This window comes from Piliocolobus tephrosceles, chromosome 15 (assembly GCF_002776525.5).
Source record: "Piliocolobus tephrosceles isolate RC106 chromosome 15, ASM277652v3, whole genome shotgun sequence".
In the NCBI taxonomy this organism is placed as follows: domain Eukaryota; kingdom Metazoa; phylum Chordata; class Mammalia; order Primates; family Cercopithecidae; genus Piliocolobus; species Piliocolobus tephrosceles.
Window position 1 is genome coordinate 63,235,412 of NC_045448.1, and position 27,028 is coordinate 63,262,439.

Below are 27,028 nucleotides of genomic sequence, written 5' to 3' on the forward strand. Positions count from 1 at the left end.
CTATCGCTTCCTTCTCCAAGCCAATCAGAAGAATGGGCGGGATCGTCCTTAGTCGGTTCCTTTTTTTTTTTTACAAAAAGGTTGCCTGTGCGTCGCATTCCGGCTTGGAGAAAAACCACCTCCCAAGCAAGGGGAAGGTGGAGCCCCTTTGATGGGCAGGCAGTTCTACCAATCAGGCTCCCCAGCCGCTCTAAGACCCGGCCGCCGAGGTGGGCGGGGCACGCGCGGGACCCGGCCAATGGCGGCGGGGCGGTGGAGGTTCAGCTGCGGTGGGTAGGGTTAGTGTGAGAGGTGCGGCGGGGGAGGTAATGATGATGGTGGCGGAGGAGGAAGGCGGGGGAGGGGGTGCTGGGCGCTGAGCGGCGGCTCTGGCAGGGTTTGATAGGGTGGGGGACGGTCGCGGGGCGATCCGTCAGGGAGGGGGCGGGCGTGAGGGGCGCCGTCCGCCTGAGGGGCTGCAGATCCCGGCTCCCGCGAGCGCCGTGGCTGGCTTGGCTGTTCCATGTGGCTCCGGCGGGGATGGAGGACTCGGTGGCGGCGGCGGCGGCTGCTGCTGCGGCGGCGACGGAGGAGCGCCTCTGAGAAGGGAACGGGGCCAGACTCAACCCGACAGCGGGATTAGAGGTGTGAGGAGGGGGCAGGAGTGGACGAGCGGCGGGCCCGGGGCTGGGGGTCCGGGCTGGGGTCTTCTGGTATCGCCTGGGTGACAGGGACCGCGGACGAGCCACCGCCTGCCTCCGCTGGGGGGCAGGGGTCTGAGCTCTGTGCGTGAGGAGACTGGGCTCCGGCGGACTGTTCCCCTGAGGATGGGGGAGGGAGGCACCGCACCCTGCACAGTCCACTTGCCCCGCTGGTCATTGCTTCACGCCCAGGCAGGAGTTTCCATTTCCCTCCGGTTGGCAGCGAAGGAGCCCAAGTGGCCTGGAGCCGGGACATTGCCCTCTCTCTGCCTGGAGATTTCCCTCCACTCCTCGTTTCCCATCCATTTCCTCCCTCCGACTGAAAAACAGCATTCCTCCTGGCTCCCTAATTTGTTCTAAGCACATATTGTCGGACTTGAGGCTATTAATTATCGGCTGAAAAATAAAGTTTATTAAAAATACTCCACTCCTCCCTCTGACTGGCGGTGGACATTAAACAGCATCCCTAGACTTTCCCGCTCTGCTCGCCCTTCTGTGATGCTAACAGGGGGAGGTAGGGCCTCGAGTTACCACCTCTCTGGATTGTTGCTGATGCTGACTACCTGATGTGTCGTTCCACGTCTTCGGTGTGAATTGTAATTTCTTCCTTGGTGTCTTGCATCCTTGATGTTACTGGCTTTTGAGGTCGGTGTTTTGTTTCATTGTTTAAAAGACAAGCAGAGAACTGGGATGGTCTTTTGCAGCGTTATTTAACATGGGTGGTTAGTCAACTTCTCATGATTCTCTCCTCATATTCTTTCTCTTTTTGTCTTTGTTTTGCTTTTCAGTCCTCCAGAATACACATATAGCCCCTGAGGTGGCATGGTGATGTCTCCATGAGGGAACCCCCTCCCACTCATCCTGTCACGTATATCGTAGTGTTCTTGACTGGGCCATTCATCTAAGATGGAATTTACCCTGTGAAACAGGGAGAAGACTTATGGACCCCAAGCATCTTTTCGAGTTGTAGTTGAGTTTTTAAAAGACATACATGCAAAGTTCCTTTGCTTTGGACCCTCTGCATTATTAAAGCTGCTGTATTGCTAACCCAGAACTGCTCCAGTGTCTTGACTGATCATCATGGCTTCAGTTTGGAAGAGACTGCAGCGTGTGGGAAAACATGCATCCAAGTTCCAGTTTGTGGCCTCCTACCAGGAACTGATGGTTGAGTGTACGAAGAAATGGTAAGATGTACGTGGAGGTAGAGTTTGCTGTGCTGTGGCCTAAACTCTGGGTCTTCTGATAGTTTATTTACCTTTCTGTGGTGCACTAGTGTGTAGAAGCTGGGTGGGGTGCAGATAACTCTAACAAGTACTGTGCTGTGCACAGTTAGAGCTAGTATCATCCCTGTGGATTTTAATTACTGCGCTTCAGTATGGCTCAGAGGACTGTAACTGTGAGAGCACACTAAATACAGTACATTTGGTTTTCAGGTTATTCATCATTAGTGTTAAAATAACTTTGATTTTTGTAATTTTAAGAAGACAAAGAATGGCTACTGAAATATTGTGAGCATGTATGCATATGCTTTAATATAACATAGGCATATGACTGAATTGAGTTTTAATATAGAAGTCTGTATTCTTGTGGGGTGATGGTAATCTATTTTTTTCTTGTTTTTTCATTTTTCCTTGCTTAGGATAAAGAATTTTTCATTATTTGATTAATGGAATGCCATCCACAAAACCTTAGAAATTCTTTTGTTAAATGCTTACTCAGGCAACTGTATTTTATTTTAATTGCCTAATGGGATACATTTCTTGGCCAGATTTAAGGAAGCAATTAGTAGTGCTGGTCTGTGATTGGCTTTTTTCCACTTGCGAAGAGTAAATATAGGGCTTTCTTTCCATTGCCCTGAATGATAAACAACAAAATTTTTTTATTTAGTGAGATAAAAAAGTTAATTTTAAGCAAATGGTCGTTTGGGCCTTGATTTACTGCAGTGATTAAGCAGTAATGGACTTAATTGCAAAATAAGCCCATTTCTTTGTCCACAAGGACTGTAATTCAGGTCTGTAATAACCTTTCTTTTTAACATCCTTTTTATTAGATTAAAAACATAGCTTGCTCTCTTCTAGAACTCTTATAGCATATTTGAATATTTATTTGGAACTAGTTTCTGAATGCTTTTCTCTTCAACTTGTTAGGAATATTATTTTAAAATCAGTTTGAGAAATGCATGCACTCGTTACCTACTTTATACCAGGTACTGTGGATTTAGAGTAGAATATGACATAATCCCTGTCCTCAGGGAGTGTACAGTCCAGTATAAGAGTCACATGAATAAATTCACTGTGAGAGATGCGGTAGTATAAATATGTATGACATAAGGATTTTAATCTGTCTTCATCCAGTTGAGTATCTTTGAGGACAGATTATTTAACTTCTCTGTGATTCAAGTTTCCATATCCATAAAGGTCATAATGGTGCCACTTCATAGGGAGGGTAATTGTGAAGATTAAATGAGTTAATACATGTAAAATGCTTGGAACAGTGTCAGGGACATAGTGCCTAATAGATGCCATTATGATGTACAGAGGTAGCAGAGGGAAAAACAGTCAATTCTTTAAGGGTAGAGGATGAGTTGTTGGGATGGCTTCCTCGTAGCTGAGCTGGGTTTTGAAAGATTCATAGTTGTTGTCCAGGAAGTCAAGGGGGAAGAAGTGAAAGACATTCTAGACTGAAGCAACAACCTATGCAGAAGCCTGGAGGCTTACCTAGCATGGGATGTGCTGGAAATTCAAGTATTATAGTTTGATATAAATGGGGTTTAAAGTGTAGGATTGGGGGGCATGCAGTGAGATGTGAGGTTTGAGAGTCAGGCAGGACTGAAAGCATGTAAAGTTATGTGCTGTTAATAAATGATTTGGGTATTTTTCTGTAGGTGATAGGAACATAGTGAAAGATTTTGAGAAGAGACATTAGGTTTGCTATTGGAAAATCACCAGGACTACAGTGTAGACTGAGGATCATAGTAAAAGGATGACTGGAAGTAGCAATATTAGGGTAGCTATTTTAATAAATAAGGGGAGACAAAAGGTTAGGACTAGGCAGTGGCAAAGGAATGGAGAGAGTTAACTGGAGGAACACTCAGAACACAAAATGGGTAGGATTTGGTGGTCATTTCAATTGGGGATTTGAGCAAGATGGGGATGAGGGAGCAGAAAAGGTCTAGATTGACATCCAAGCTTTTGTGTTGGAAATTTGGGTGTACTTATCCAAGTTGGAGAAGGTCCTGATTGCAGGTGTTTCTTAACTTGGCAGTATACTGGTAGCATCAACTTCAAGATGGTTAAATTTTAATCTTTTCCTTAAGGGAAATAGAACATTATCATGTGATTCCTCAGTTAGAAAATCAGTTTCTTCCTCACAGTTTGCAGCCTTCCTGGAATTTTATTTCCCTTGAGCTTTCAAGTTATTAATTTTTCAATAACATTTTAAGTTATTGCTAATGTGTCTAAAGGCAAAAGCTACAGTGAAAATTTAGCTTGATTACAGTTGAATAAATGGCTTGATTACTTTTAGGGATGGCCATTATGGTGTCCCTATTAAATCAGGTCTTACGATAGGATTTGGACTTAATACCAGAAGCATCCGGATGTTCTCCTGGAAGTATTGGGGGTGTTAAGTACCCCCTAATACTTCTTGTATTGTCTAGTGGTACTAGAACTTACATCTAGAACTTAATAGTACAATTATTTATACTAGTTCTAGAACCACTAGAACTTAGATCAGGTACAGAAACGAGAATGTCTTTTTTTCATTTGAGAGAAGGACAGTATACCATGGAGGTCCTATTTGTCATCATTCCTTGATAGCCACATGAAGGGGCTGTAGCAAATTTAGAGATGATAGGGGTTTATACCCCCTACTCTTGTTGTTGTCCCTATGTCATTTAATTATTAAATGTTGTAGCTGTTGGCAAGTGTAAGACTGGCCTCTGGAGATGAGTTTGAAAGAGACTATACTGTCATTTCTCTGTTAGTTTACTTTCTGTTCTGTTCTTTTATCATCTGTAGGCTTTTAGATTTCTGAGAGAAATCTTTACTATATGAGTTCTCAAAGGCTTTACAGGTGTTTAAGGAAACTGTATGAAAGTTGGCAAGTTGGGGTTATGATGATAATTTAACTAGGTTGCAAATTAAATTCTGGTAAAAGCTCTCAAATATATTACATGAATCATTATGTATGAATATGTATTATATTTTGCATGTGTATATATGAACATATTTTTTCTTTATATTTATATTTCTTCCATCTAATTCTTAGTTGTGGTGGGAGGACTAAAAATATTCAAAGTGCCATACACTTTTCCTAAAAAGTCATGTATTTATTTTAGTTTCTTATTTTTCTATGTCATATAAGAATTCCTTTCCCTTATTTTAACATATAATTTTAATTATAATTTGTATTTTAAATAGGCAGTATAATCACGTGGTTCAAAACTCTAGAGGTACAAAAAGGTGAATATATATCCCTGAAAGTAACTCTTCATTTTGTTCATTGTTTCACACATCTTTGCCAACCTTGTGACCTCAGGATTTGAAAAGTAAAAAAAGTAGCTTTTCTTAGTGTTTAAGTTTGTGACACTGGCCTGTTAGATAAAATATAAACTCTTTAATCTGATGTTCCAGGCTATGTGTAACTGATCCCAGCTTAGTTTTCCAATTAGACATTAGAAGACTACATGCACTTTAAGTGTTAATTCGAATTTATGAAAACCAAATTACATTAAGAAGTATTAATTTCAGAAATACTTAAGCAAGCATTTCTCTGTTGACCATGGAGTGATATAGAGATACATGAGCCTTGATGTAAATAATCTACTTTTGAAATAAATTTTACAAAGAACAGAAAAAAGCATTAATTAGAAACAAACTTGGTGTGTTTTGTGGGATATGGACTGTCATGAGTAAAAGTGGAAGCAGGGATACCAGCTAGTAGGCTACTGCAGTAATTCAAACAACAGAGTAGTAGGTGGTGAGAAATGATCAGATGTAGGTAGGTAACACACGTATACCCTTACACACACTCAGCACCACCACACTTTATTGAGGTGTAATTTACACTTTTGCATATAGTAAAATGCATCCATTTTAAGTGTACAGTTCAGTGAGTTTTGACAATTTTCTGTACCCATGTAGCTGGATAGTAAATTTTTTAAAGATGTAGTTAACAGGACTTACTGATGGATTAGATATGATGTAAAGTAAGAGACAATCAATAATGACTACAGGTTTTTGACCTGAGCAACCAGGTGAATGTAATATTAATTGAAGGGATAGGGGAACACTTGGGAAGGAAAAGGTTTGGTGCGAGGGAGAAATCAAGAATTCTGTTTGCTTTTCGTTTGATACATCCAGATGGAGATCTTAATTAAGCAGCTAATTATAAGAGTCTCAAACTCAGGGGAGAGAAGAGGCTGGATCATCTTAGTTTGTAAGTAGTGTTTATAACCATGGGGCTATAGGAAATTTCCTATTCATTAATACAGATTGAGAAGAGGATTGAGGACTGAGCCTTGAGGCACTTCAGCATATAGAGGTGAGGAAGGAGAGGAGGAGCCAACAAAGGAGACAGGAAACAAGCAATAGTGAGATAGGAAAATTAGAAGAGCGTGTTTTCTAAGAAACCAAGTGCAAAAAGTGTATTAAGGGAGCATTTGGCTGTGTCAGATACTGTTGAGAGGCTGAGCAAGGTGACCATTGGATTTGGCAAGGTGGAAAGAACTGATGATTTTGAGGAACGGTTCAATGGAGTGGTGGAGATGAAGGCTTGATTAAGTTGGCTTAGAGGAAAGGAAGTGGTTACAGTGAGTACAGATGATTTTCTTGGAGTATTTTGCTACAAACCAGAGAACTAGGTAATACCTGGAGAGAGACAAGGGTTCAAGGTATATTTTTTGCTTGGCAGATACTGCAACATTTGTAAATGCTGATGGAAGTGATTGGAAGAGAAGGAAAAATGGATGATGTGGTGGGAGAGGAGGTAACCTTAGGAGAGAAAAGTCTTTGAGTGAGAGAAAGAGAAAAGGATCCAGAACCCAAGTGGAAAGGTTGAACTTAGGTAGAAGCTGGCACCATTCATTGTTACAAGGGGAGAAGCAGGATACATGGGTAGAGAAGCAGATAGGTTGGTAGATTTGGTTGGGGAGGATGTGGATATTCTGTTTTCTCAGGGAAATAATATAAGAAATCACCTGCTGGGAGGGAGGTGACAGAATTGTTGAAGGACTGAGGAGATGAGGTATGAAGTTGTCAAAGTGAGAATGAATTCACTAGGGAAATGTTGGGGTATTGCTGGGTAGTAGTGATAACCTTTTTAACTTTGTGATTATAAATTTTAAGTGAATGCAACCAGCAATTTTTTAATCCAACTATGTTCAGTGCTTGGGTGTAGGCATAGAATAGGTAGAGTTGGATTTGACCAGGATTGGATTTGGTCAGGAATGTATAACTGAGGGGAAGAGAGACAGGGAAACTGAGAGCAAATGTGCAGGAGTGGTTTTAGTGATGAACCATGGAATACAAGCTGGATAAGGAGGAAAGTAAGTATGTGAAAGATGGGATAGTCAGTGAAAACGTGAAAAGGATAATAATTGAAAGATTTTAAAGAAGTTGAAGAATTGTTGGGGTTGGGAGCTGGAAAGATGGGAGGTGGAGGAGTATGAGATGCTTGATTTTGGATGTGGTTAATGTTAATGACAAGATACTGGTGGTGTCCTTGGATCACATGTGCATATCTGTTACAAAAATGAGCACATATCCCAATATATTTTTAATATACTGCATACATGAAATATGAGTATACTTTAATTTCCTTTAATAAAATAAATACATTTAAAATAAATAAATCTAAGTAGAATTTCTTGTTGTGTTTCAGTAGATGATCTTTTGCACCTTCCAGCTATTCCTATTCCTTGTTAGAGACTATAGCTATTAGTATATGACCATGACAGTTGGTGACTGAGGTGAAATGGAGTAAAAGATTTTTGGGTATGAAGAGGGTTGTCAAGGAATTTAGAGGCCAATGTGCAGGCAGATTATTTGTGTGGCTCTTGTAGTTGCCAAGAATAATGGAAGGAGAAACATTTAAGACAGGGAGTCAGGTGCTAAACTTACTATTATTATTATTTTTTTGAGACAGAGTCACACTCTGTTGCCCAGGGTGGAGTGCAGTGGCTCATTGCAACCTCTGCCTCCTGGGTTCAAGTGATTCTCATGCCTCAGCCTCCCAGGTAGCTGGGATTACCGGCATGTACCACCATGTCTGGCTAGTTTTTTTGTATTTTTAGTAGAGATGGGGTTTTGCTATGTTGGCCAGGCTGGTCTCAAACTCCTGTCCTCAAATGATCTGCCCACCTCAGCCTCCCAAAGCACTGGGATTACAGGTGTGAGCCACGGCACCTGGCCTGGTACTAAAATCTTTAATGTATGAGGGGAGAGATGGAGCAGAAGGTTAGAAGACTGCAAAAGGGAGAGGTAAGGTAAGAAAGGTATTGTTCCCTAATTTCTAGGCTTGCTTCTGGAGAGGTTAATTTGTGATACTTTCTATGTTGCAAGTTATGTGAATCTTGAACATCTTATTCCTTGAAACAAAACAGCGCAGTCTTCTTTTCTATATTGTAAGTTGTCAAAGGCATATGATTTTAGCAAATACTAAATTGATGTGTTACTTATTTGTAATTTCATGATAGTATCTTATGAACTGATTTTTAAAAAAATTATAATTGTTACATATTGTGTTTTATCCAGATTTTAAGTCTTTATTCTATGTGAAGAGCAGTTTTACAAAATTCAATTGTGGTGGACTCTTTAAGGAATATAGTGGAGCCACTTAATGCCATAATTAGATATTGCTGTACTTACATCGTGATTATGTCTACACATGACTCAAAATGTGCCTCTAGATCAAGAATTGGCAAACTCTGGCCTGATCCAAACTGGCTCTTTTGTTCTCTAAAAAAACAGAACAAACTTTTTCTGTAAGTCTTAACACTTTGGGAGGGGCCGAGGTGGGAGGATCCCTTGAACTCAGGAGTTCAGGAGTTCAAAACCAGCCTGGGCAACATGGTGAGACCCTATCTCTTAAGAAAAGAAAAAAAGAAAGAAAAAGTTTGCTGACTTCTGCTTTAAGTCATGGGAGTTGCTTGCAGCTAGTGTTTAGGGAATACAAGAGTCTAGCACCTTTCTGTTTTCTCTGTGCTCAGGCTCTAAACTATTAGTTTAGTCTTATTCTACTCAAACTACATAAGCAATGGAGGGGAGACCATTGTGCCTGTTTCCCAGCCTTATAGAAAGAAACTTTAGAACAGCTTCTGATAACATTGAGGTCTGTGTATGTGTAAAATATACATTTTCTGGCAGTGTGACCATGGACGAATTATCTCTTAGTACCTCTTCTGTAGTAGAGATGATAATAACACTACTTCCAGCATAGAGTTGTTTTGAGGATTAAGTAAGATAATACCTGTAATAAAGGGGTTAGAACAGTGTGACAGAGTAAGCAGCCAGTAAATTTTACCCATTGTTGTTATTATTTTTTATCTGATAAATAAGCAATGAGTGATGAAGAGAACTATCTAGAGAGAAAGGTTAGAGTAGGTGGGAAGAAGATTGTAAATATAACCTGAACTTTTAAAGAGTGTTAGAGAAAGATGAACTGGCGTAGGTTGGAGTGACCAGGGAGGTAGGAGTAAACCAGGAATGTTCTAGCAGAAGTACAGTGCTGAAATGAGCTAAGTTTTGACAATACTTTGACTTTTGGGGAGAGGAACTACATATTTTTGCTTCTAAAGCAAAATCAATTCCTATGGTTTTGTAACTTTATTTCCTTTTTATAATAATTGCAAGCAAATGTAGGGCTAAGAAAACTAACTTAATTCCTCCAAAGTAGAATTAATTTGCTAGCGTTTGTGTATGCATGTTTGTATGTGTCCTGTAGTGTTTGTGTCTGTGTGTTTGTATGTGTCCTGCAGAGATGTTTTATGATATTTATGATGTATTTCTTTTCTTTTTTTTTTTTTTTTTTGAGACAGAGTCTTGCTATGTCACCCAGGCTGGAGTGCAGTGGCACAATCTTGGCACACTGCAGCCTCTACCTCCCGGGTTCAAGCAATTCTCCCGCCTCGGTCTCCCGAGTAGCTGGGACTATAGGTGCATGCCACCATGCCCAGCTAATTTTTTGTATTTTTAGCAGGAATGAGGTTTCACCGTGTTAGCCAGGATGGTCTCGATCTCCTGACCTCGTGATCTGCCCGCTTCGGCCTCCCAAAGTGCTGGGATTACAGGTGTGAGCTACCGTGCCCAGCCGAGTCACCATGCCAAGCCATTTTATGATGTATTTCTTTTTTTTTGATATTTTAAAAATATATTATTTCTGAATTTTAAAGAGTCTTGTCACTACCTGGAATAAAGATTATATTTTCCAGATTTCCTTGCACTTGGTGTGGCCATGTGATTAAATTCTAGTCAATGGAATATGAGGGGAATTGATGTGTACAACTTCCAGTTAGAGTCTTTGAAAGGAATGAGCCTGACTTCCTCTTATCTTGACCCATTCTTGATAACTGAGATATGGACCCAGGAAGAATAGTGATTTTCAACTATGTGAATGAGATCAACAACAGGGAGATGATGGGTAACAAGACTAAAGAAAGTCAGGGTCCCAATATCATCAGGTTGCTTCCAGCCATAATACTTCTGAGCTGCCTACTTAGACTTTTTTTAGGAGAAACATTTTCTATCTTATTCAGCTACTATATTTTTGGATGTCTTTGTTACAACAAACTAATCTTTACCCTAGCTAATACATGTTGTGCTTAATTAACCCTATTATCGCTAAGATAAAGTCAAAATTTCACATCTTGGAGTAAGAGAACATCTTGCTCTGCACCCTATTTATCACTCTAGCTTCTCTCACCATTCTCCTACTCCTGCTCTTTCATTCTGAATTACCCTGAATTCATCATAAATGCGTGGTTTCTTTCAGATCTTGGCTTTTGAATGTGGTCTTCTTGTCCCACCTATTCCTATCTCCTCTACTTCCAGAATTTTCTGGCCCCCCTCCCCCCTGCTGCCCCAACCCGGTAACCTCCCAGACTTCTTCCCAAAGCATTTCTGAGAGGAGGTGTTATTGATTTTGGACAATTCTAAGGCTTCAATCCCCTTTTCCTATGCAACTCCCCCACCCAGCAGAATCCATGACTCCCCACTAATCTTAGGACCTATGAAACAGGCAAGGTCTATTTTGTAGATTCTAAGAGCTGGATAATTTTTTAAGGTGTAGACAAACATCTTTGCTAGAGGTTCTTCTTTGTGTCTCTTATGGTCATCTTCATTTGAAAGCTATGCTACTGAGTCCACATTCCTTTGAGGGCAGATTGGCTTTCCAAATAGATTGGTATCATATGAACTGTTTTTTTCTCAGCTAATAATGGCAATACAGATGTGTCTCAAGCAGATACTTAGTTTGCAAAGAAAAATAAATTCATTTATACTTTACCATCATCTTCAGCTATAAAGTATATTGTCAATAAATTTCATTGCCACGAAATTGATGCAGTTGTCTTCCACTGGTTCAGCAGCCATCTTTATTCCTGCAACAAATAGTTTCTTGCGAGAGGAAGCAATTTGGAAGGTCTGAGGTCCCTTTCCTCTTCCTGAGGCCCTTTGCTCCACTGGCGACTGCCTGGGCAGGCAGCAAGGAGTTGTTTCCCAGTGCTTTTTGCGCTCCTGGCTGCCGACTCTGGCTGCTAAAGTGTCTGCCACCTGCTATAATTTATGTTGTTTTTCTATGTGACGGTTGTTCATTTCTTTTTTCATTATCTTTTGTAGCCACAGGGGTCTCACTATGTTGTCCAGGCTAGTCTTGAACTTCTGGCCTTAAGCGACCCTCCTGCCTTGGCCCCTCAAAAGTGCTGGGATTACAGGTGTAAGCCACCATGGCCAGGGCCAGTTTTTCCTTAAAATTTTTTTTTTCCTGTCATGATTTTAAAGAAATGAACCCAGGATCTTTTTGTAGTATGTGATTTTCATACATTATTTTGGTATCAAATCTTGATTTACATACTTTAAAAGTTGATTTCTAAAATGAAATTTTAAGGGATTATGTGAGGAGGTTTTGTTCTTATGATTTAGTTTAGTTTCACATGAGTTTTGCAATTAAAATGCCCAGGGAACTTAAAATTAGGCATTTCTAGAAATGTGCTATTGATGCGTCAAGTGTGTTTGTTCTGATTTTTTGGGAAATTTCAACAAAAGAGCCATTGAACTTGTTCACTGCATGATATAAAAATAGTTCAGGAAAAATTGCATAAAGCATTTTGATTACTCAATATGGATGTTCATATTCTACATTAGGACGTTTGCATATTTGTTCAAAGGAATGGAACTGAGTTTGAAACAGAGGCAGTGAACTTACTGCAGGATGTCATTGTACCTGGTATTTGTCTTATGTATCACTGTTAAAGTGATATTTTTAGGCAGCTTTGCTAAATGGCACCTACTGATTTTCTTTAGTAAGTTTGGTTTATTAAAAAATTTCCTGGTTTTATTAATCTGGGTATTGTTATTTTGAAAATAGTTTTAATACAGTTTTTTTTTTTAAACCTGTAAAATTACCTTTAATTAAAAAAAAAAAAATCACTTTAAAATTTGATACCCTGCCTATGTCCAAAAGAGTTTGTCAGCCTAAGAATTTAAAATAATACCATGTTGACTGATGTAGGGATATAAATAGAATCATGGTCTTACAGGAGCAGAGAGCACATATTACTAGGCACTTGAGAGGAGTTAGTTGCTGCTATTGGAGACTGGATTTGGTTCTGAGTTTATTGGCAGCCAAGGCAAAAAAGGATGCACATTGGCTCTTGTAATAGTCCTCCTGGCTAAAGAAAGTATATACATTTGTTTGCAGACTTTTCTTAGACCTTAATCCAAAAGAGGATTTTTATTATGAAAATAAAATATGACATTGGATAAAATCTCCAACTACAAAAGACTCAGAACCATTGTTAAATTAGATAATGTTTATGTCGACCCTTCGTGAAGACTTTTTATGAGAGGATATGGCTGAGGAACCTAGTTTTCTGATCATCTAATTTAAACCGAGAGTACCACTCGGGAAATTTAAAAGAATGGAAATTTAACATGAATCATTTAGTTTTGTGCTGTCTAGTATAGAGGGAACTAACTATATGTGGCTATTCACATCTAAATTTAAATCAATTTAAATTAAATGCAAAATTCACTTCTTCAGTTACAGTAGCCACATTTCAAATGCTCACTAGCCACATATGGCTAGGGGCCACCATGTTGGATAGTGCAAATATGGAACATGTCCATCACCACAAAAAGTTTTACTGGACAGTGCTGATTTAGCCATTGCCTCCCAAATTGATTGTCCTTAGAATTGCTGGGGTGCTTTGCAAATACGGAGATTTCCATATCCCCTAGGAGGTCCTGATTCTGTAGGTCTGTGATAGTGATGGCAAATCTGTCATTTTAGAAGTTACCCAATTGCTGAAGAGTATCAAATTAGGTCTTAGAACTACCATATTTGATTCTTTCTTAAAAATCCATCTGAACAAAGCTTTGGCGGATGCTGGATGACAGTTCTATTGGTACTCCAAAAATGTTTATTGACTTGAAATTTTGAGTTGAATTTTCTTACAGTGGTTCAGCTAATTTGTGATTTTCTTTCTGATTAAAAATGAGAGCAATGTATTTTAGCTATGCCATTTTAGCTGTCAAAATTAACAAACATTTGAACAGGTTCATTCATTCATTTAAAGACAAGACTGGTTTGTTCTCTTTCATATAAGCAAAGAATGTTGGGAGACAGCTATTCTGACTGTTGAGGTAGAATTTTTTTTTTTTTTTTTTTGAGATAGGGTCTTACTCCCATCACCCAGGCTGGAGTGTAGTGGTGCAGTCTCGGTTCCTGGGCTCAAGTGATGGCGCTCATCTCAGCCTCCTGAGTAGCTGGTACTACGGATGTGTGTCACCACGCCCGGCTAATGTTTTGTATTTTTTGTAGAGGCGAGGTTTTGCCATGTTGCCCAGGCTGGTCTTGAACGCGGGGCTCAAGTGATCCACCTGCCTTGGCCTCCCAGAGTGCTAGGATTACAGGCATGCACCACTGTGCTGACCAGGATAATTTTTTTTTTTTTAAGAAAAGTTTTGAAACTTCTTAAGTACTTGTGCTATAATTGTACTTCTAGACAATATCACTAGTAGATCTGCTCATTTTTTTTTCTCTGAAGCATATCTTAATTGTCACATTGATTTTTCTATTCCATTGCCTTGTTTCCATCCTTTGCTGTCTTTTGCCAAGGGCCATGATTCACAAACTGCGCCAAGGAGCCCAGAGGCACTGCAGAGAACTTACAAGGGAGCCAAGAGATGTTTAACAATTTTGAAGGAAACATAGCAGCATCTGTTGGAAACCACACAAAGTATAGTTGGTCTTCTGTATTTATGAGTTCTGCATCTATGGATTCAACCAACTGTGGATTGAAAATATTTGAAAAACAGAATTGTATCAAACATGTACAGATTTGTTTTGGTCATTATTCTCTAAACAGTACAGTATAACAATGTTTACATAGCATTTACATTGTATTCAATATTATAAGTAATTTAGAGATGACTTTAAAGTATACAGAAGGATATCCATAGGTTATATGCAAATACTGTGCCATTTTATGTCAGGGACTTGAGCATCCTCAGATTTTGGTATCCTCAGGAGGTCCTGGAACCAATCCTCCACTGATACTAACGGAAGACTATACTAGCTTGAGGTAGTTCAGTTTCAAAATTAGATTGCTACATTCTTTTCAGTGATACCACAGTTTTACAAAGCTGGGCTTTTGGCAGTTGCTATGACAAAAAGCAGATATCACATGAAGATCTGTGTGGAACAGGAAATTAGGGAGGCAGTGTCCAATCTGATTCTCAAGTTTGAGATTAGATTGTCAAGTGTCCAAAACAGGTGCTAAGTTTTTAGGACATACATCCTTCTTAAGTTGTTTGGACCTGACTACTTAATAAACAAAATGGTTAGGTATTTCTTTTGGCTTGGGGGTGAGGGAGTCTGAAAAAATTACACATTAAGGGCCTTGTCAACCCAGAAAGTTTGGGAACCTCTAGTGTAGGCTTTTGTGATAGCACTTAATGCTTTCCTAGCCCCTTTGGTCTCCCCTTTGGCTGTATTACTGCCGTAGTTGTCCTTCTAAAATTAGCCTTCCTTTAAATATGTCCTTATTCTATTTTACTAGTCTTCTTCCAACCATTTCCCTTAAGATTCTGAAATCTTGTTTTTACTACATGCAGATAGTTTCTCTCAAATTTTATCTTTTATTCTTCTCTTTCCCCTCCAAAATCATTAAATGCAGAAAGCTGTGTAGTAAAACCCTATCTCAAAGTAACTTAATTGAAACTAGATTTATTTCTGCAATAAGTAGGTCTAGATATCAAATTTAATGGTTCAGCTTTAATTTGAAGAGTACTCTAATTTGCAAAATTACTTTAAAAATTGGCTAATTCATTTATTTTGAAACTTTTTATGGAAGTAATTTTAGGCTTACAGAAGAGTTGCAAAGATAGTATAGAGTAGGAGTATAGAGCAGGGGTGTCCAATCTTTTGGGTTCCCTGGACCACATTGGAAGAACTGTCTTATAAAATATACTAATACTAATGATAGTTGATGAGCCTTTTTTTTTTTTTTTCTGAGACGGAGTCTGGCTCTGTCTCCCAGGCTGGAGTGCAGTGGGGCTATCTCAGCTCACTGCATGCTCCACCTGCTGGGTTCATGCCATTCTCCTGGCTCAGCCTCCCGAGTAGCAAATAGGCGCCCACCACCGCGCCCGGCTAATTTTTTTGAAGCTTTTAATAGAGACAGGGTTTCACCGTGTTAGCCAGGATGGTCTGGATCTCCTGACCTTGTGATCCACCTGCCTCGGCCTCCCAAAGTGCTGGGATTACAAGCGTGAGCCACCGTTCCCGGCCGATAGTTGATGAGCTTTAAAAAAGGCAGGAGAATGGCGTGAACCCGGGAGGCGGCGGAGCTTTCCGTGTGCGGAGATCGCGCCACTGCACTCCAGCGTGGGCGACAGAGCGAGACTCCATCTTAAAATAAATAAATAAATAAATAAAAATAAAAAGTCCCTGCATAAATCTCATAATGCTTTAAGAAAGTTTGTGATTTTGTGTTGGGCTGCAGGTTGGACAGATTTGATGTGGAGAGTTCTTATATATCACATCACCCAGATTTTTTTGGGTAAAATTTGAATAAATAAATTTACCATTGTCATTTATCAAAACTAAGATTAATGTTAGTATAATATTATTAGGCAAGCTACAGGCTTTATTAGATTTCACCAGTTTTCTCACTAATATCCTTTTTCTGTCCAAGGATGTAATCCAGGATACCACATTGCATTTAGTTGTCACATTTCCTCTAATCTGTAACAGTTTTTAGCCTTTTTTTGTTTTTCATGACCTTGTTAGGTTTGCCAGGTGCTGGTTAGGTTGTTTTGTAGAATGTCCCTCAAATTGGGTTTGTTTGATGTTTTTTTAATCATTAGACTGAGGTGATGGAATTTTGGTAAGATACCACAGGTGAAGTACCTCCAGCCCCCATCACATAATATATCACATGATATCAACATGACTTAATATTTACCTTGATCACTTAGTCTGTGGAGTGTCTCCACTGTAAAGTTACTATTTTACCCTTTCATATTTTATGCATTAGAAACCAGTTTCTAAATCCAGTATACACTCAAGAGAATTAAGTTTCATCTCCTGGAAGGGGAAGTATCAAAGAATTTGAACACATGTTACAACTACCACAGAACTAATAAATATTGGGGGGAAGATATTTTGAAGTTATGTAACTATCCTATTTCTCTTTAAAGTTTTGGCCACCAATTTAAAATTCATCAGTAGATTTTGCTTGTAGCGATTGCTGCTGTGTCCTAATGATAATTTTCTGTTTCCTTTATTCCTTCTACATTTGTTTTTGAAATTTTTCTGTAAGCAAGGTTTGTCCTTTATTCCTCATTTATTTATTCAGTTACTTATTCATATCAGTGTGTACTTAATGGTTATTTATAAAACAACCTTTTGATATCATTACTGCCTTTTGTACAGAGGCTCTGACAAGGAGGTACATTGTTTTTTAAAAATAACCCTTTCTGTTTTTAAAAAGAACCTTTATTTTGAAATAATTTCATATGTAGAGAAAAGTTGCAAACACAATACAAATAATCCACATATACATTTCCCCTCAGTTCCCCAAGTGGCAACATTTTACCGTGTTTGCTTTATCAGTCTCTCTTAAGCTATTTTGTATGTAATTTTTTTCTTAACATTTAAGAGGAAGTTGTACCATAGTGCCCCTTTACCCATAAACACTTCAGTACGTACTTCTTAAAAATAGGGAATTGTTTTCTTTTTTTTTTTTTTTTTTGAGACGGAGTCTCACTCTGTTGCCCAGGCTGGAGTGCAGTGGTGCACGATCTCAGCTCACTGCAACCTCCGCCTCCTGGGTTCAAGCAATTCTCCTGCCTCAGCCTCCTGAGTAGCTGGAACTACAGGTGCTTACCACCACACCTGGCTAATTTTTTGTATTTTTAGTAGAGATGGGATTTCGCTGTGTTAGCCAGGAAGGTCTCGATCTCCTGACCTTGTGATCCACCTGCCTCGGCCTCCCAAAATGGTGGGATTACAGGCAGGAGCCACCATGCCCTGCAAAAATAGGGATTTTTTTTTTTTTTTTTAAACATAACCACAGTTTAATTTGTCAAAATCAGGAAATTTACATTTGTATGTAATGCTGTTACTTAATCTATAAGCTTAATTCAGATTTCTCCAATTAACCCCAGAATTCCATTTATATCAAAAGAAGAATTTTTTCTTCCCTAGGCCAGGATCTAATCCAGGACCATATGTTACATTTAGTTGTCACATCTCTTTAATCTCCTTTAATCTAGTAGAATTCCTTAGTCTTTGTTTTGACACTTGACACTTCTTAAGTGTCAGTTCACCTTGACACTTTTGAAGAATGTTCCTCAATTTGTGTTTGTCTGATATTTACTTATGATTAGGTTCAGGTTATGAATACTTTGCAGTAATACCAAAGTAAAGCTGTGTATTCTCTGCGTCAGGAGTCATGTGATATTGATTGTGCTGTGCTTCAGGAGAGCTGTTGTTATGATTTCAGTTCTTTTGCATTGGCTGAGGTATTTTATGTCCAATTATGTGGTTGATTTTAGAGTATGTGCCATGTGGTGATGAGAAGAATGTATATTCTGTTGTTTTTGGATAGAGAGTTCTGTAGATGTCTATGAGGTCCGTTTGATCCAGTGCTGAGTTCAGGTCCTCAATATCTTTGTTAATTTTCTGCCTCAGTGATCTGTCTAATACTGTCAGTGAGGTGTTGAAGTCTTCCATAAGTCTCTTTGAAGGTCTGTAAGAAATTGCTTTATGAATTGGGATGCTCCTGTCTTGGATGCACATATATTTAGGATAATTAGTTCTTCTTCTTGAACTCTTTATCATTCTGTAATGCCCTTCTTTGTCTTATTTAATCTTTGTGATTTAAAGTCTGTTTTGTCTGAAATTAGGATTGCAACTTTTGCTTTTTTCTGTTTTCCATTAGCCTTGTAGATTTTTCTCCATCCCTTTATTTTGAGCCTATGGGTGTCATTGCATGTGAGGTGGGTCTCTTGAAGACAGCATACCAGTGAGTCTTGGTTCTTTAGGCAGCTTTCCACTCTGGGCCTTTTAATTGGGGTGTTTAGCCCATTTACTTTCAAGGTTAATATTGATATGTTTGAATTTGATCCTGTCATCCTGATGTTAGCTGGTTATTATGCAAACTTGTGTGGTTGCTTTATAGTGTCACTGGCCTGTGTACTTCAGTGTGTTTTTGTAGTGGCTGGAAACAGTCTTTTCCTTTCCATGTATAGTGTTTCCTTTAGGAGCTCTTGTAAGGCAGATCTGGTGATAATTAATTCCCTCAGCACTTCCTTATGTGAAAAGGATTTTATTTCTCCTGTGCTTATGAAGCTTAGTTTGGTGAGATACTAAATTCTGGGTTGGAATTTCTTTTCTTTAAGAATGTTGAATACAGGCTCCCAGTCTCTTCTGACTTGTCAGGTTTCTTCTGCTGAGAGGTCCACTGTTAGTCTGATGGACTTCTCTTTGTAGATGACCTGACCTTTCTAGCATTTTTTCTTTCATTTCAACCTTGGGGAATCTGATTATGATGTGTCTTGAGGATTATCTTCCTGTGAAGTATCTTACTAGGGTTCTCTGTGTTTCCTGAATTTGAATGTTGGCCTCTCTAGCCAGGTTGGGGAAGTTCTCTTGGATGGTACCCTGAAATATGTTTTCCGAGTTGCTTACACTCTCCCCATCTCTTTCAGGGATACCAGCAAGTCATGGATTTGGTCTCTTTACATAATCCCATATTTCTCGGAGGTTTTATTTGTTCCTTTTCATTCTTTTTTGTATATTCTTGTCTGACTGTCTTATTTCAGAAAGCAGTCTTCAAGCTCTGAAATTCTTTCCTCTACTTGGTCTGTTCTGCTAGTTCTTGAGATTGCATTATGAAATTATTGTAGTGTCTTTTTCAGCTCTGTCAGATTGGTTGCATTCTTTTCTATACTGGTTATTTTGTCTTGTCAGCTCCTGCATTGTTTTATTGTGATTCTTAGCTTCCTTGGATTGGGTTTTAGTGTACTGCATCTCAATGATCCTTGTTCCTGTCCATATACTGGATTCTATTTCTGTCACTTCACCCATCTTGGCTTAATTTAGAACGCTTGCAGGAGAGGTGATGCAGTTGTTTGGAGGAAGGAAGGCATTCTGGCTTTTCGAATTGTCAGAGTTCTTTTGTTGGTTCTTTTCATCTTTATGGGCTGATGTTTCTTCAATCTTTGAAGTTGCTCACCTTTGGATAGTGTTTTTTTCTTTTATCCTATTTGATGGCCTAGAGGAGGGGTCCCCAACCCCTGGGCCATGGACTGAAACCAGTCTATGGCCTGTTGGGAACTGGGCTGCACAGCAGGAGGTGAGTAGTGGGCAGGCGGGCGAGTGAGCATTACTACCTGAACTCTGCCTCCTGTCAGATCAGTGGTGGCATTAGATTCTCACGGGAGCACAAATGCTATTGTGAACTGCTCATGCAAGGTGAGCTGCTCATGCAAGGGATGTAACTTGCATGCTCCTTATGAGAATTAAATGCCTTCTCCCACCTTGTGTGGAAAAATTGCCTTCCATGAAATTGGTTCCTGGTGCCATAAAGACTGGGGACTGCTGACCTAGAGGGCTCGATTGTGGTATCAGATGGATTCAGCCAACTGACTTCATTTCTGGAAGATTTTAGGGGGCCAGTGCTCAGCTCCCAACTCCTGGACTGTGTGCTCTAACTGTGGGGGACTTTGATCAGCCCTGACTTTGTTCTCTGGCTCCTCGGGGTTAGGAATCCACTGTGCTGTGTGGCAGTGGGGGCGCTCCAAGGTGCTGGGTGGTGTCGGCCAAAGTGTTTTGTAGTGTGGTGACAGTGATATCCATCCTCATTTGCTTGTGCCTTATTTGTATGTGCCTCATTTCCATATGCCAGCAGCAGCAGCTGTGGCATTGTGGTGGAGTGTATGCTCCTTGGTTGCGGCAGTGTGCTAGTGGGTCCCGGGGTGCCTACCTCCAAGCCAGTGTTCACCTCAGTGTCAGAGGCAACCCATTGGTGGGGACACGGGGGCCCCCTGCTGGCAACTGTGCATGCAGTCGTGCTGGTGGTGGTGTTGGCGCAGGGGTGGGGCACTGGCAGGCACAAGTCTGTGTGTACTCTGTGCACTGCCGTCATGGGTGGTTACTCAGGGTTAAGACAGTATGAAGAAGGAGCTGTGTCCCATTCCTGTTCTGTCTCAGGTACATACCTAGAAGTGGAACTGCTGGACCATGTAGTAACTAACTTTTTGAAGAACTGCCAAACTATTTACCAAAGTGGCTGTATCATTTCACATCCCCACCAGCAATGTGTGAAGGTTCCAGTTTCTTCATTTACTCACCAACACATCTGATTGTCTTTTTTATTTTAGCTATTTAAGTACATGTAAAGTGTTATATCATTGTGGTTTTTGACTTGCGTTTCTCTAGTCGCTGAACTATGTTGAGCCACAATATTTTCATTGCTTATAGACCATTTACATGTCTTTTTTGGAGAAATGTGTATTGTAATCATTTGCCCATTTTTAATTGGATTATTTTCTTTTAGTGTTGTAAGAATTCTTTATATATTTTGGATATAAGACACTTATCAGGTATGTGATTTGCAAAAAGTTTCTCTCATGTTGTAAGCTATTTACTTTCTTGGTGGTGTTTTTAAAAAAGGGTTTAATTTTCATAAAGTATAATGTATCTATTAATACATTAATAATATGTCTATTTTTATTTTGTTATTTGTGCTTTTGGTGGTGTGTCTTCTTAGACTTTGCCTAACCCAAAGTCACAAAGATTTACTACTTCTATTTTTTGTAAGAGTTTTATAATTTTAACTCTTACATATAGTAAGTCTATAATCTATTTTGAGTTAATTTTTGTGTATGTATAAGGAAGGTGTCTACTTTTATTCTGTTGTATGTTGAGTGTTTACTTTAGCACCATTTGTCTAGTCTGGTTATTTTCTTCCTTTGTTTCTTTTTGCATGAACATGCAGATATATGCACTTCTAAAAAATTTATTTATTTTACCTATGCAAAAGAGGTAAGACAACATAGTTGGTACTTTCACTTTACTTTTGCACTTAATATATTCTGGAAATCATTCCATATCTGTTCGTAGAGTTTGTCCTTATTCTTTTTTTTTCTCAACAGCTACAATGTACTATCTTTGTGATACACTATAGTTTATTCAACTATTCTCTTATGTGTGGGCATTTAGATTGTTCCTAATATTTTGCACATACAGTACTTTAATGAATAGGCTTTGTGTTTGGGAGTAAATTCCTAGAAATGGAATTGCTGTGTCAAAAGGTAAACACATGTATAGTCTTGTTAGATATTGCCAAGTTCCTCTCCATAAGGGTTTTATCAATTTGCCTTCCCACCAGAAATATATGAGAGTGCCTGTTTCCCCACAGCCTCAAGTACCAAATTTGTTGTCCTGATGTTTTTGCCAAAGGGAGAGGTGAGAAATGGCATCTTGGTGTAGTTTTAATATGTACATGCATACCTCAGAAATATTGTGATCTTAGTTCTAAACCACTGTAATAAAGCAAATATTACTGTAAAGAGAGTCACACAGATTCTTTGCTTTCTCAGTGCATATAAAAGTTGTGTTATTTATTGACTACTGTTGTATCTAGTTTTTGGTCTTTTTCCTTAAGTTTAAAATAATTAATAGAGTTTATGTTTTTGAGCAATTATGAATTTACGGAAAAATTAAGTAGAGTACAATTTTCATATACCCCTCACCTGCCACTATTTTCCCCTTCTTATTGATATCTTACATTAATAGACATGATTCCACCATTATAGTATCATACAGAATATTTTCACAACTCTGAAAATCCTCTGAAATCTCTCCCTCACTCCCCCTTTCCCTCCCACTGAATTTCTGACAACTACTAATCTTTTTACTGTCACCATATTTTTGCCTTTTCCAGAATGTCATGTTGTTGGAATCATAGATTAGGTAGCCTTTTTAGATTGGCTTCTTTCAGTCATCAGTATGCATTGAAGTTTCTTCCATGTCTTGTGGCTTGATAGCTTATTTCTTTTTCATCAGTAAATAATATTCCATTGTCTGGATGTGCCACAGTTTATCCATTTACCTATTGAAGGACATCTTAGTTGCTTCTAAGTTTTGACAATTATGAATAAAGCTGCTCTAAACATGTATGTGCAGATTTTTGTGTGGATATAAGTTTTCTGCTCCTTTGAGTAAATACCAAGGAGTGAGATTGCTGGATCCTGTGGAAAGAGTATGTTTAGTTTTGTAAGAAATTGCCAAACTGTCTTCCAAAGTGGCTGTATTATTTTGCATTCCTACCAGCAATGAATGAGAGTATCTGTTGCTCCACACTGTCTCCAGCATTTGGCATTCTTGGTGTTCTAGATTTTGGCCATTCTAATAGATGTGTAGTGTTGTCTTGTTTTAACTTGCATTTTCCTGATGACATATGATATGGAGCATCTTTTCATGTTTTTATTTGCCTTTATATCTTTTTTTGTGAGTTGTGTGTTAGGGTCTTTTGCCCATTTTTAATTGGGTTGTTTTCTTATTGTTGAGTTTTAAGAATTCTTTATGTTTTGGATAATAGCCCTTTATCTGGTATGTCTTTTGCAAATATTTTCTCCTAGCCAGTGGCTTGTCTTTTATTTTTTTGCTGGTATCTTTCAAAGATGAGAAAAATTTAATTTTAGTGAAGTTCAGCTTATCAGTTCTTTCTTTCATGGATTGCGTCTTGTGTGTTGTATCTGAAAAGTCATCACCATACCCAAAATTATCTAGATTTTCTCCTGTGTCGTCTTCTAGGAGTTCTGTAGTTTATGTTTAATATTTAGACCTAATTTTTGTGGAAGGTATAGGAGATCCATGTCTGGAATCATTCTAGCACTATTCATTGAAAAGACTATCTTTTCTGCATTGATTATCTTTGTTCTTTTGGTAATGATAAGTTGACTGTCTTTGTAGGGGTCCGTTTCTGGGTTCTTTATTTTGTTCTTTCACCATTACCATACTGTCTTTATTACTACAGCTTTATGATAAGTCTCAGTGTTGGCTAGTGTTAGTCTTTCAACTATATTCTCCTTCAGTATTATGGTGTCTATTCTGGATACTTTGCCTTTCCTTGTAAATTTTAGAATCAGTTTGTCAGTATCCATAAAATTACTTGTTGGGAGTTTGACTGATATTGCATTGAGTCTATAGATCAAATTGGGAAGAACTACATCTTGGTAATATTGAGGCTTTCCATCCATGTACAGCTATCTCTCAATTTATTTGGATCTTCTTGGATTTTTGTAATATTTTTCCCCCATAGATTCTGGATATATTTATTGGATTTATACCTAAGTATTTCAGTTTCTTGGTGCTAATATAAATGGTATTCCGATTTTTAAATTCCAATTCCAATTGGTAAATTCCAGTTGTTCATTGCTGATGTATAAAAGCAATTGACTTTTATGTATTAACCTTGTATCCTGCAATCTTGCTATCATTGCTTACTTATTTTACGAGTTTTGTTGATTTTTTGGAACTTTCTACATAGACAGTCATATCACATGCAAACAAATACAGTTTTATTTCTTCCTTTCCAACCTATACACCTTTTCTTTTTCTTATTGCGTTAGCTAGGACTTCCAGAATGATTTGACTATGAGTGGTGAGAGCAGACATCCTTGCCTTGTTCCTTGGCAGGAAGGCATCTAGTTTCTCACTATTAAGTATAATGTTATCCTTAGGTTTTTTTATAGACGGTCTTTATCAAGTTGAGGAAGTTCCCCCTTTTTTTCCTAGTTGTCTGAGAGTTTTTATCATGAATGGCATTGGATTTTGTCAAATACTTTTTCTCCATCTAATGATATAATCATATAGCTTTTCTTCTTTAGCCTGTTGATGTGATGGATTACAAAATTTTTATGATAATTGGTTTTTACAGTAATTGGTTTTTAAGTGTCGAACCAACCTTGCATACCTAGAATCGATTTGATCATGTTGTATAATTCTTTTTAACCATTGTTGGATTTGATTTGCTATGTTGATCTGACTTTCTGACTGTATGATTTTCCTTCTTTTGAATAATTTTTTAAAAAACAGTTGTCGTAAAGGAAGTCTATTGGTGGTAAATTTTTTTTAACTTCTGTTTGAGACAGTCTGTTTCTCACTTTTGAAGGACAGTTTCACTGGATACAGAATTCTAGGTTGGTACATTTCCACTCCTATTATTATTTTATTCCACTCTCTTCCTGCTTACAAGTATGGGGACCCCACACTTTTGTGAGTTTTACCTAATTTACATGGTTTGTGAAAAGACTGATGTTATTCTTGCTTTATCTATAGGTAAGGTGTTTTTTCCTCTGGCTTCTTTCAATATTTTCCTTTGTGTTTGATTTTCTTTAGTGTGACTAGGATATGCCTATGTGTAGATTTTTTTGTATCTATCCTGCTTTGTGTTCTCTGAGTTTCCTAGATCTGTGGTTTGGTGTCTATCATTAATTTTTGGGAAATTCTCAGACATTGTTGCTTCAAATATTTCTTCTATGCCTTTCTCTTTTTCTTTTTCTTTTGGCATCCCCATTATGTGTATTTATGTCTGATATGAATTGGATCTGTGTCCCCACCCAAATCTCATGTTCAGTTGTAATCCCCAGTGTTGGAGGTGGGGCCTGGTAGGAGGTGATTGAATTGTGGGGGTGATTTCTAATGGTTTAAGCACCATCCCTCTAGTGCTGTTCTCGTGATAAGAGTTCTCATGAGATCTAGTTGTTTAAAAATGTGTAACACCTTCCCTCGCTCTCTCTTCCTTCTCCTCCAGTCATGTAAAACGTGCCAGCTTCCCCCTCACCTTTTGCCACGAATTAAAGTTTCCTGAGGCCTTCCCAGAAGCTGTCATGCTTCTTGTACAGCCTGTGGAACCAAGAGCCAATTAAACCTCTTTTCTTTATAAATTACCCAGTTTCAAATATTTATAGCAGTAGGGAACAGACTAATTCAATACTTTTTGTAATTGTCTCACAGTTTTTGGATATTCTATTCTTTGTTTTTTTCAATTCTTTTATTTCCACTTCAGTTTTGGAATTTTCTGCTGACATTTTTTCAAGTTAACTTATTTCCTTGATTTGTCGTCAGTCTGTCTATGAGCCTATCAAAGGCATTCGTCATTTCTGTTACAGTGTTTTTGATTTCTTGTGTTTCCTTTTTATGTTTTCTTAGAGTTTTCATTTCTCTGCTTCCATTAACACCCTTAGCATATCAATCTTAGTTGTTCTAAATTTCAGTTCTGATCATTTCATTATCTCTGCTCTGAGTTTATGATGCTTGTTCTGTCTCTTAAAATGATTTGTCTTTTGGTCTACCTTGTAATTTTTTGTTGAAAGCTGGAAATGAGGTACTGGGTATGTGAAACTGAGATAAATAGGCCTTTTATTAAAAGGTTTTCTCTTTATCTGGATAGGAGTTGGGCTCTGTTTACTGTTTACCGTAGCTGTAGCTATAGGTGTCAGAGGCTAAAATACTCTCTGTACCTTTTTTTGTTTTTTAAATCTCCTCTGTTGTCTTGCAGTTTCTCTAGAGATTTCTTCTTAACTGAGGTCTGGGTTGGATAGTTCTTTCAGTTGTATTTCCCTATTATTATATGGGAGCTCTACTGATAAGGTGTGGAGGAACAGGAAGTATTCTATAGTCCTATAATGAGGCTTTTAGTGATTGTGTTTTTTGGCTTTACCCTCCCCAGTGCGCCTCAGTTTTTTCCCCTTTAGGTGAGAAAGGAAGTCTAGAGGATAGTGGAGTTGGTTATTTCACTTCTCTCAGTTCATTTACTTTCTAGTAAAATAGTTTCTCTTGAGGGTAGGCCTTATTAAGAGGCTTGGGAAAGTATTTCAAAGTGCCTACTTTTCCTCTTCCTTTGCCCTAAGCAGGAGGTTATTTTTATCCAGTCTGCACTGTGAGAGAACCTGGTAGGGCTCCTGAAGGTAAAACTCACAAAAATGTGGGGCCTCCCAAGACTGATCTTCCTGGGAGTTTTTAGCTCTCATACTTGTCTACATCCAACCTCTAGTAATTGGTCAGTTACAATTTAGACTTTCTTACTCTGTTACTGTGGAGCGTACTGGTTGTTGGGCTGCTTCTCCTGTAAGTTGTGATTCTCTTTGTCTGCCTCTCACTCCAGTTTTGGGGGTATGATTTGCCCTGTGACCTCAATTCTCTGAGGAATCTAGGAAGAGTTGTTGATTTTCAGTTTGTTTGCTTTTTCTTGTTGTGGGGATAGAAGTGACAGCTTCCAAGCTCCTGACATGCCTGACTGGAAAGTAGAAGTCTTTTTGTCTTTCCTTTACCAGTGTCTTATATTGCAAATAGTTTTTCCCATTTCGATAATGTATGACTTTGTTTATGGCGTTTTTCAGTATGCCTTTTTTTTTTTTTTTAATTTAGTCTATCAATATTACATCTTGATTTTGAGACATAGTGAAAGCATTTCTCTATACAGGCTTATAGAAATTCACTCATGTTTTCTTCTAGTACCTTCATATATATATATTTTTAAAAAAACATTTAACATTTCCATCTTGGATCCATTTTGAGTTTATTCTTATGTAAGGTGTGTGGCATGTGTCTTT

The 27,028-nt window shown here is 38.5% G+C and overlaps 1 protein-coding gene across 8 annotated transcripts in view; it reads left to right on the forward strand.

Annotated features, from left to right (window-relative positions):
- The first annotated feature begins 211 nt into the window (after nt 1–211).
- Nucleotides 212–27,028, forward strand: part of EHBP1 (EH domain binding protein 1) — a 336,323-nt gene continuing 309,506 nt past the window's right edge. For 2 of the 8 annotated variants that reach the window (XM_026447738.1, XM_026447742.1), the window contains exons 1-2: nt 221–305; nt 1,469–1,864. In XM_026447738.1, coding sequence (XP_026303523.1) covers nt 1,761–1,864 — 104 coding nt within the window. In that variant the 5' untranslated portion in view covers nt 221–305; nt 1,469–1,760. Of the gene's footprint in view, nt 625–1,468; nt 1,872–27,028 lie in introns of those variants that run through there. The other 6 variants (XM_026447741.2, XM_026447743.2, XM_026447739.1 and 3 more) reach the window with 5 other exon arrangements.